General features: G+C 39.4%; 1 protein-coding gene across 5 annotated transcripts in view; it reads right to left on the reverse strand.

The window, feature by feature from the left end:
• Positions 1-12,004, reverse strand: part of zmp:0000001168 (signal-induced proliferation-associated protein 1) — a 107,972-nt gene that overhangs the window by 24,869 nt on the left and 71,099 nt on the right. For all 5 annotated transcript variants that reach the window (XR_005007761.1, XM_036580581.1, XM_036580580.1 and 2 more), the window contains exons 9-10: positions 11,301-11,575; positions 4,699-5,106 (exon numbers count right to left, since the gene is read on the reverse strand). Coding sequence is in view for 4 of the 5 variants with exons in the window: in XM_036580581.1 (XP_036436474.1) it covers positions 4,699-5,106; positions 11,301-11,575 (683 nt within the window). In the remaining variant the exon portion in view is untranslated. The remainder of the gene's footprint in view (positions 1-4,698; positions 5,107-11,300; positions 11,576-12,004) is intronic.

The following is a 12,004-nucleotide window of genomic DNA, read 5'->3' on the forward strand; positions in this document are numbered from 1 at the left end:
TCAAACGTGTCTCTGCTCTCCAGAAGCTGGCTTGAAAATATAATGTATTAACTGCAGTGCAGAACCTTTTAACCACCAGTATTATAGCATCTAGCTGTCTCTCTTAGTCAGTCATAGTTTGGCTGAAAAAAAAAAAACTAATTTGCACCTCATCCTAAATGTCAGCCAAGACATGTTTGGTGTCTAAAGTTTGCTTTTTTAGTTTTGCTCTGGAGCTATGAGGCTAATGTGGGTAACAAGTAATGGAAGCTTAAACTGCAGAAATTAGCACGCTGCCAACTGAATAAATTATCACAAGCTAACCTCAAACCGTGTCCAGCTGTTAAGTAATCTCAAGCAGACTTGCTCATGTGGCTTCTGACACTCTATATCACACTGTTATCTATACAAGGTGCCGCGTTAGTACTGTTTTTAGTTCTGCAGTGTTATTTTGTCCATTTTTAGAGATAATCATATGTCATTCAATGTCCAAACCACATAAGCTGTAGTTGACATTACTTAACATACGGTTTGAGGTAAGTGTGTGATGATGAACACTCTGCACAACGTTCATTTGTCGGTTTAACTTTCTATTACTTCTTAGCTTCCCCAGTTTGGGCCACCACAGGCAAGATATGTCACAAATTTATTTTGCTATGTGTGACATTAGCCTCTTAACTCCAGTACAAAACTAAAGAAACAAACATGTTTCAAAGGGCAATTTAAGGAACCAGGAATGCTGTGAGATGTTCAAAAAATATCTTAAGCAGGTTATGCGATCAGGTTTGGCAATATTTCAGGGTCCTTCATGAGCAAAAATGGGTGGAGGCTCACCACTTTGCCACAAAAAACTGCATCAGCCAATCATCCAACAGTTCAAGAACAATGTACCTTAGTGAACAAAGGATTTTAGGTATTTTGCCATCCATGCATCATGTCATCAAAAGATTCAAAGAATTCTCAAAAGGATAAGGCCGAAGGACGTTATGTCCACAAATGCAAGTTAAGATTGTACTATGCACAGCGGAGAAACACCGCCGACTTCTCTGGGTTCCAGCTCATCTGAAATGGACTGATGCATGGCGGTAATGTGTGCTGTGGTCTGAAGAGTCAACCTTTCAGATTATTTATGGAAATCACAGGCGCTGTGTTCTCTGGCCAAAGAAGAAAGGATCATCCAGATTGTTACCAGTGCAAAGCCAGTATCTGTCATGGTATGGGGGTGTAATAATGGGCAACATATTATGCCTCCTAGATTTCTTTTTCAGGGACGTCAATGCTTATTTCAACATGACCATGACTAACCACATTCTGCTGAGTAATCAGACACAGGTGCTACCCTGGCCTGTCTTCAGTCCAGACCCATCTCCTACTGAAAATGTGTACTTCATTATGAAGATAAATAAGACAACGAAGGCCCCGTATGGTCCCAACTTTTTTGGAACATCAAATTTATAAAATCATATCACATCAAATCATAACAAATTTAAATGAAATAAACAATCACTTTTTTTGCAACTGAGGTTTGTATATTAGACATTAAGTGAGAATTATGTAAACCTGAGCGTTTGGCGATCTATCACTTTAATACATGATTCATGTGCAACTACTCAAACCTTCATTAAAATACAGGAAGAGCAGGGCTGAGTACAGCAGTTGTGTAACCTCAGAGTGACACATACACACACCTCTCACTGAAAACCTCAACGTGATGATTGAACAAGAACGTTTGCTTTGCTTTCGTGCTAAAGTGAGCGCTGAGTGTTCGAACTGAAGCTTATCTATAAAAGAGCGGGCTATATGAAGGTGTAGGTCTGCTGGGAGGAAGGGTCTAATACTTGCATCCTGTGTAGGATGGAGGCTATTTCTTTACACTTTGTATTGTTTCTGTTTTCCTTCATTGCAGGTCGTTTGAGTCAGAGGAAACTGCTGCAGCAGCTCAGCAAGAGGAGCATGCATACTGTAACACTTGCTATATGTGGGAAACCAGCTATTTTTGTGCATGGAAGATTGGTTTCTAAGACCTACTTTGAGCAAGCTCCTGCACTAAATATGACTTTCAGTGGAACACGGAGAATTTCATGTTTAACCCTATCAGAAATTTTGCATGTCCTATTTTCAATTTTGTGTTTGAGGCTTCCCAGAATCTCATTTTTTCCACATAGTCAAGAAAATGTGCAACGAAATAAATAAATACACTGCTGTTTTTAGCCTTTTAAACTCCAATGGTTTGTATGTTGCCCACACTCCAATTCCTCACTCTGATGTAACTACATACATGTTAGTTTCATAGTGTGTTACAGAATAATAGTACATAATAATAAATAAATGTAAGATGAGGCTTGCAGATATTGCAGACTCCATTACCAGCAAAAGACTGGAAGGTTATATATATATATAATGTTTGTACCCTTAGGCTACGTTCACATTACCAGGTTGAAGCGGCACAACCTGATTTTTTGCCCTAATGTGACTCAGATCTGATGTTTTCGGGGCTGCGTGGACACACATATCTGATCTTTTCAAATCCGACCTGAGCCACTTTCATATGTGGTCCTAGATTGCACACGTATCCAATTCATGGCCATGCGACCTTTTTGTGAACGTTCAGATTGGAATTCATGTGCTTCTTTCCCACTGCCTGTGCACCATCATTTAGCGTTACCATGGCAGCAGCGCCGAACAGAAGTTAAAGCCTGTAAACGGTGAAAAAGCAACACATCTCACCCTTTTCGCATTCGTCTCGCTCTAATAATGAACAACTGAGAGCTGATCAGAGTTAATTATCTTTGCAGCGAAGGCTCGTTCTGCTCGTTAGTTTGTTTGCTGATGCACGTGACGCACGTGATTCATTCACGTGACATTGCTGAGTAGGATGTGCGCATGCGGGTCATTTCAGAATGGCGGTTTGTTCACATTAATGACAGATTTGAATCACTTAACTAAATGAGTGTGAACCGTTGTGTCAGAGGCAGCGGATTTGAGTAAAAAAGCAATGAGGCTTGTAACGTGAATGTAGCCTTAGATGTCACTGTTATAGCTGGTATTAACAAAAGTGTGCTGTAACAGGACATTATTGTTATTTCAAACTCACAGCTAACTAAAACAAGAGGAAAGTGAAGGTTCTAAACTTTCGATCTATACAACATTTTTGTTTGTAATTTTTGGCATCCAAAGAAAAGCTTAGATTCAAATCTGCTAACGCAAAATGTTAACTGAATGTAAATGTAATCCCTTCCTATATAGACTTACTTTGCTCTGCTTTAAGCTTTAGCTCAGCTATAGTCGCTTTTCTCGCATCTCCAGCAGGAAACCTTCCCTTAAAAAGTGGAACATTTTCTTGCAAAATCTCTCTTAACTTTTAATTTTTAAAGAGGCTGAAGTCACATTCCACCATAACAGGTGTAGCACACACTATTTAAGATGGAACGGGAAAATTTAAACTAGAAGCTGGCAAACGAGAAGCCGACTTTAGCCTCGCCACTTTTTAGTGTTTAACAGTTTCTCATTACAGATTAAACACATCAGAAAACCAGCTGGAGTGCTTATAAATGCAAATAAGTCCCTTCGTCTTTAACTTATTGATGTTCATCTTAAATCTTTCTCTTCGCCTGCATTGCTATGTGACCAACAGTCTGCGCGCCAACCTTCAGGGTTAAAGGGTGAATCAGCAGTTATACATTAACTCCAGTGTTTAAGACAATTCATGTCTTATTATTTACTGCAAAGGAGGATTATTCTATTTTTACCTAAAAATCTAATTCTGCTGTGGAGCCGAAACAGGGCAGTAAAAGAGCCACATGCTGGCGACCCCTGGGCTCGTCGTTAGAAGTTATCAGAGTTATTATTGTTGATTTGCTGTACTATTTAGATGTAACTCCGATTACTTCTCCTTTAACTGATTATCATCTGCCCCCAGAGTAGCTGGTGAGCCTGTATATCTATGTCGGTCATAGTAAAACTGATCAGAATGTGGAATTTGATTCTGTGTGTTATCATTATGTATAAAAGAACCCTATGTTGGCTTACTATTGAATGCACTGTGATAGTTTCTGAGTGAGAGTACACACACATTCAGAGTGCAATTCACGTCACTATGGAAACGGTTATTATTGATTTGAGACAGGAGGCGACTGAAGTGTGAAGTATATTCCTATTCATATGACTGCTTGTTTAAAAAGGTCATTCATATGTAAATTATTACACTTTCATAATGACTGAATCAGACAGTGTAATGTTTGTCAGTGTCCTCTTTCAAACTGTATAAGTAACAAATATATTTTGAATGGTTTTCAGGGAACAGCCAGAGCATTGATCAGAATCAACTGAGAAGATCATGTTAGAGTGCTAGATCTTGCTCTAAACACATCAAAATGAATGTGATTATTAAAGATGATGCATTGATTAAATTCTTAAATAGCATTGGCTGGATTTAAGAATAGCCTACACCCTTAAAAATAAAGATTCCAAGGAGCTTGCTTGGAAAAACCTTTTGGAATTTTTATTACGTACCCAGGCCTGTTTAAACTTCCAATCTTTTATCTCAAGATCAAAAATGGTTCTTTAAAAACCATTCATTGAAAGGGTCGGTACAGAACCAAAAGTGGCTCTATAGCATCACTCCAAAGAACCTTTTCGGTTTCATTTTGCACCTTTATTTTTGATCTATAATCATTTCACTAATAGAAGAACTATGCAGAAGTGCGTGTACATCCATACCCGTCAAAGATGTCCTCGTAGGGTGGGTGTCTCTCCAGTGAGTAGCTGCGTATGAGGGCTGTGGGGGTGACCTCCAGACCCTGGGGCAGGGGACTGTCCTGTAGAGAGGTGGCACGCAGCAGAGGCAGGCTGGGCGGGGACAGGAGGCAGGTGGAACCCCCCTGTCCCACCTCCCCACTCTCCTCCTCCTCCGTCTCTGCTTCTCTCCCGTCCGGCCTGGTTACGCTGACTGACTCCTCCCCCTCTCCCTGCTCCCGCTCCTCCTCTTCCAGCTCCTTAATCTCCTCATGCTCCTGCTGCTCTTCCTGCACCTCCCGCTCATCCAGCACCCAGGCCTCGCCCGACTGCCCCTCGCCGGACTTGCTCTCCGCATCCTGGATGGACTTCTGGTAGAGCTCGGAGAAACTCCTGTAAACAAAAACATACACACGTTACAATGGACAGGGTTTTGTCAATTACACTCAGACTGTCTGTATTAAAGTGCACTGATTTTAATCAATGTGACGAGAAATAAACATCTGTTTATAGAGCTAAATGCTAGCTAGCTAGCAAACAGTTGCTTGCTCTGAGCAGCGTGACCACAACAAGCTATAAATTAGTAAAATTTAGTAGCTGGACTGAAAAGTTTCAGTCAAAAACAACCATCTGTGGTTGGTTGTTTTGTATGTCAGTCAAATGGCCCTTTTCTGTGAATGTAGGTGGTTCTTGGCAAAACCCATCCGATTCTCTCAAAATAGGTAGAGGTTTGGCTTGTGATGGCATGATACCACTTTTTTCCAATTATATTATTACTATTTTTCTACAGATATTGAAACCTTTAATGTCCAATAGTGATATTGATTTGATATTTGTTCTTTAATAACCAATTAGCTTTAAAAATGAGTTATTTTGTAAAGTACATATATTGTATTGAGAAGACATCACTGGCATTAGAAACACTGCATACAAAGATTAGATAAAATATTTAAAAGCCATTCTGACGCAGAGAAAAATAAGGAAAAACAAAAACAAAAAAAACTAAAAGTGTTCTCTATGTTTCTAGGAAATTACAATCAAATAATGCAGTGCAGTATCGTTCATGATGGGTGTTATCAGTCTATCCTTTATATGAATATGTTTACATCTATATTTTCCAAAAAAGGCTCCCATACTTTATAAAAAGCATCTGTTCCAGATGGACGTGCTCCATAATTATTGATTTCCATACAAAAATTGAATGGAAGTTGTCAGTAATCCAGTGAAGGATCCAAGACAAGAAACAGTGGATTAAGCTTCATATTCTCCCCTACATTTTTTTTTTTTAAATTTCATGAAATGAGCTATCCTTAAATGAATCTTGACTTGAGATGAGCATCTGAAAGTAGGTTATCATGCTGAAACTACACTTAGCTACCCCACATGAAATACACAGTTAACAACATCACATCACACAATGTGTGCGCTATTTCAGGACAGATTTGTTACATGATTGGATCAGATTCATTTGTTTCTTCTCTCTAATATCAGATACAGCATTTCTTTTTGCAGATATCAATGCCTAATACTTACAAGACCAGTCAAATCAAGGCAAGAATACCACAGTGTGCAGTATGGGGTGAAAATTTTCTATCACGATCATCAGTGACCAAAATTATCACTTTTTTTATTGCGAATTACTGAAAATGTTTACAACGCAAGTTAAAATCTAAAGAATATCACCACTTGTATTGTATTAATAGAACTTCAATGAGCATCTTCTGTTTCGACACAAACAAATCAACTAACTAAATGAATAAATAAATAAATAAACAAATAAACAAACTGCCTGACTAGCAAGTCACTAAACATGCTGCATAGTTTGCCTATATTGATGTGTGCTTTGCAGGAAAGTTGTAGCAGCTGGTTATTTACTTCTGTGTTGACTTTTTTAAAAAGAAGGTACATGTACTCGGTTATCAGAATGATTAAATATTCTAACAATATGATTATCATTGGGTTTCATACCATGACATTAAAACTGAAAACTGGCTGCTTCAGAGCATCCCATTCTATTGTCAATGCTTTTTTATGGAGATTATACAAACTTTCTGCGCGCAACTGAATGCTTCTCTGTGCGCGTTAAAGTAGCTGTCTGGATATTTCTGGACAGATCTTTGTAGTGTTGGGGGTTGAAAAAGTAAATCAAAATAAATTCGAATTCAAGATATTGAAAACAAGGTCAGTGAAAATAAAGGCACTGACAGGAGGAACTATATTTACAAGCTAAAACAGGCGACGTATTGTTTGTAATAGAGGAAGAGTGTGTGTTCACTGCCACTCAAACGCTAACGGACGTTTTTGTCTGTTTGCAAAATCAGTCAGGTTGCCAAATATTTCAACATTTATCCACCCTAATGAGGCATTACTCGGAAGGATAGTCAAACTCTTGCTTGCGCCGCTGGCAGCGTGCTGCTATTTTTATCCCGACTGTCACTGTTTCGTCAGGTTTAGTAATTCACAAACGCTGCACCGGGAGGACTGCATTAGGCCTGTCCATCTGCCCAACAACGGAAGACTTTTACTGCAGCCTCTCTCTGTCTCTCTTTCTCTCTCTCTCTCTCTCTCCATGTGTGGTGGGCCTCGGTACACACTGTTAGGCATCATTAGAAGAATTGATTAGTGGTTGTCCAGCTGGTGGAAGGCTGGTTTAAACAACAGCATTAACAATAGAATGGGGACTGACCCCTGCCTCTTTTCTCCTCCTCCAAGTCCTTCCCTCCATCTGCTCCCCACCTCTCCCTCCTTCCTCTCTCACTCTATCTGTCCATCCTTTTGCTCGTCACCCCCGACACATCCATTTCTCACTCATTCACGGTGTCCAGATTCTCACTTTTTGTCCCGAGAGTCACGTCCATGTTCAGCACATTCACTCTCGGAACACTCTAAATGTACAGTCAGAGCAGTAACGATTACTCGATTATAAATAAATAAAAAAATGTACAAATTACAATTGATCGTCTCAATGAACTGGCAATGACTACATGCTAATAATACGTATTTGAAATTCTCCTTCTGGTCTCTCACTGAGTAAGAAACAGCCTGATGGACCCAACAAGTAATTAGGGGTGAAACAATACAGCATTTCATACTGTACTGCAACATAACGCATTGTATCGGTATATTTATTGCGCTTGGTTCATTTGCTATGGATTCTCATTGTAGAGGGCGCGGCTAGGAACCGCCCAAGGGGTGTGTGTATATGTTTGTGTGGGCAGAGGAAGGAGAGACGTGAGCTGAGTCAAATCGCGAGTTGTCAAAGAGAAACTATGCGGTGTACATACGGCGTGGCTGTGGCCGACAACAGCTGGAAAATAAAGCACCACGATTTGTGCGAAAGCTGTGTCCCTTTTAATAGTGGTGAACACAATATTGTAACTAGGGCTGCATACTGAAACTCAATATATATATGGGACCACCCAGATGACTACTACATTCATATGTATCAAAAACTTGTGTCATTCAATATCAAATGTCAATAACTACACCTGTATGCTAAAGTTTGGGTGTCCCAATTTAAATAACATGTTCTGGTGAAGTAAAAATAAGTAAAAATAAACACACCTCCTACAGAAAACACATTTTAATGCATAATTACTGATTATTTAACATATTACAATAAAATGTGGGAGGTGCAAAAGTTATGGTACATTATTTATTTTAGAGATTTCTTCCCCAATACTTTAAATAGATACTGCACTAAAATTAGCTGAAAATGCCATATTTTAGTGTGTTTGCTGTAGAGGATGTTCATTTATTTTCACTTATAAAATCAACAAAACGTCTCTCTGTTTCTCTCTCTCTTCCTCCCTCTTTCTTTCTTTCTTTCTTTCTTTCTCTTCCCCTCTCTCCCTTTCTCTCTCTCCCCCTCTCTTTCTCTCTTTCCCCCTCCCCCTCTCTCCCCTTCTCTGTCTTTTCCTCCCTTTCTCTCTCCCCTCTCTCTTTCTCTCTCTCATTCTCTCTTTACCCCTCTCTCCCTCTCTCCCCTTCTCTGTCTTTTCCTCCCTTTCTCTCTCTCTCTTTCCCTCTTTCTCCCCTCTCTCTTTCTCTCTTCCCCCCTCCTCTCTCTCTCCCTTTCTCTCTACCCTCTCTTTCTCTCTCTCTCTCTCCCCCTCTTTCTCTCTTCCCCCTCCCTCTCTCCCCTTCTCTCTTTTCCTCTCGTTCTCTCTCTCTCTCTCTCATCTGTCATCATATCCAAATCACTCTTCCACCACAAAATTAATACGCCTTGCACCGACCCCCTCCTCCTCTCTCATCCATCCAGCCGTCTATCTATTCTCAAGTCTGATCCACTCCATCACTCACTTCACCTGCCTCTACATCTCTCTCTCGCTTTCTCTCTCGATCTCTCTCTCTCTCTATCTGCCTCTCCCTCCTTCCTGAACTGTACTCCTCCAATTTTGTTGCTTCAGGGTCCCCCCCAAAGCCATCAATCATGTCTCCGTCCTCCAAAATCTACTCTTCCACTTTCACAGAGGAATCCATCACTCCATCCTGTAGGTGCACACAGTCTTTCTCTTCCACTCTCCTTCCCGCCTTCTGAAATTCTATTGTTCTGAGGTTACTTCACTGATTCCTGCATTATGACACACTGTAGTAAAGATGATTTCAGTAGCTTCTCTTTTGCACTGCACTGTCATTAACACTGTCATTTATGGTTCTTTCACAAAGTAATTTTCTCTATTATAATTATGTTGGGCTTCCACAATCTAATTGCTGTACAGTTCTTTCTTTGTAACCCTCAGAAGTCACTGCTTTCACCGGCAATAACAAAAGCACGTTTTAATTTGCAGAGAAAGTGGAGAAGTTGGTGAAAATTGCAGATTCTAAAGTTGAGTCAATACCACATGTGTGTTTTTGAGCAGAAGAGATTATTTTATTATGATCTGAAGGTGATAAAAAGTTTCTACTTTTTCACCACGTGTTTGTCACTTTTTAAAATATAAAAAAACAAAGAGGACAAAGTCTGAAGCTCAGACTATTACTATTATTTTGTTATTATTCCAGAATCTTAATGGATCCATGTAGCTGCTTGAAGTGCTTTCCACTGAAAAAGCTTAAAAAATAAAAGCAAAAATATGCAAGATAAAATAAAAAGATAAAAATATCAATAAAATTAAATAAAGTAAAATAACTAGTGGTGTGAAATGCGCCACTAATAATAATGAAGCCCAACTGCAGACATGAATCGGTTAATATAGAATGTAAACTGAATAATAATTTAATTATACTAACGTATTATTCATAAAATACCTTTCATCCATGTAGCAGCTCAAAGTGATTTGCAGTGAAAAAGTAAGTTTAAAAAAAGAAAATAAAAACACGATAAAAACAGTAACAAAATTAAACAAAATAAAGTAAAATGACTAGTGGTATCAAAGTTAATGCGTAAACTAATTCCTCCTGATAAATCTTACTTTGTCCACCCATATAGCTATGGGCCAAATTAAAGCGATTAATTGTGATTAAGTACACAAACTAATACGATCAATCCTGATTCATTATTTTAAGCATTTAAAAGCCATTGGTGTGCATTATAATGTAAAATAAAAGCTCAGTTAAAAAGACTGTTTGCAGACGCTTCTTAAAAGTGTGAACAGAATGTAACTGGCTAATTGTGGATGGTAATGACTTTCACAGTTTAAAAGTATAAGAGATCTTGCCACCTTTTCTGTACTTTACAGATGGTATTTAGAAAGGTCAGTATCTGCAGATCTAAGATCACGTGTTGATACATGAACAGATATTCTGTGAGGCATGCAGGTCATTTAAAGCCTTTAAAAAAGAAAGCAAAATAATGTTAAATGTATCCTAAAAGCTATAGATTACAAGTGTAGCTCTTTCAAAACGGCTGATATGAGTTTGCTTTCTTGTTTTTGCTAAGCGCCATGCTGGCTGCATTTTTTTCATAGGAAGTCCAGCATAACAGTAATCAATTTTGCCTGTAAATTTGCTCACTTACTTAGCAATATTTCTTGAATACTACTACTACTACTTCTACTACTACTAATAATAATAATAACAATAAAAAGTTCAATTTCTATGCACCTTTAACAAACCCATAGTTGGGAGAGAGGAAAAAGAATGAAAAAGCTGAGAAAACAGGAAGGTTTTGAGGTTAACTCTGAAGGAAGACAGGGTGGAGCAGTTGCAGAGAGAAAAAGGAAGAGAGTTCGATAGTTTAGGTGCCATCACACTAAAAGATCTGCCCCCATTAGTGGAGCATTAAAAGGCAGGGACCACCAAGAGGCCCGCATCAGAGGACCTCAGAGCACAAGCAGGAGTACAGGGGATAAGGAGGTCAGCTAATTATGGGAACGCTAGACCATTCAGGGCCTTGAAAGTCAGGAGAAGGACCTTGAACTGGATGTGAACAGAAATGAATGAACAGAAATGACAGAACTAACTAACTTTGGCAGCATTATTTATATGAGGGATAAAAGATATCTCTAAAATCACACCCACGTTTCGTGGTTGACACATGATATAAATCAGTACGCCTATTGAGGCTGTGCATTACACTGATTTTACCGTGAGTTATGGTTGTTGTTGTAGTTGTTATTAGACACAACTAATTTCTCTCTTACCTGCGTGGTTTGCCGTTCTCATCGGGTGGGATGACGGTGATGTGGATTTTAGGGGCAGTGCGCAGCAGCCTGCTCCTCTCCTCTTGGCTGAGGTGTACCAGCGGCTGGCCGCAGAGGCGTACCACACGCGCCCCCTTCTGCAGCCCGTCGCTCTCTGCATAGCAGAACCGCTGCAGATCCGTCACAAAGCCCTCCTCGCTCATCAGGAAGCCTGGCTGACCCACGCTGTCCCGCAGAGGGGTCACCTCCCGCGCCTCGCAGCCCCGTGTCACCAGCTGCAGCATAGGACAGGGCTGTTAGACTACATGTGCTCAGACATTATGGCTGACTCATGTTCAGCAAAATGAAGATGTTACTAGTTTGTCTTAGATCAACTCCTAGGTTTAAGTTTAATATTAGTTAGTAACTGAAGGGCAGGCCCAGACTTTCATTCCTCACTTAATATAACTTAGAATAACTTGAAATAACTTGGACAGGAACTTCTAGGTGATTACTCTAAACTTTGGATGTTCTAAGTCTGGGGTTTTAAAAGGTTCTTCATCTTTTTTAATTTTTGTATACATTTTATATCATATCAACTGGTATAATATTAGTCATGCAGTCGTAACCCTCTTGAACCCTAGGCTTGTTATTCAGTTACTGCTATAAATTATTTAGTAAGCACTATCAAACTAATAATGTTACATGAGTTATGTACCTTTGAG

Source organism: Colossoma macropomum, unplaced genomic scaffold (assembly GCF_904425465.1).
Source record: "Colossoma macropomum unplaced genomic scaffold, Colossoma_macropomum, whole genome shotgun sequence".
Lineage (NCBI taxonomy): Eukaryota > Metazoa > Chordata > Actinopteri > Characiformes > Serrasalmidae > Colossoma > Colossoma macropomum.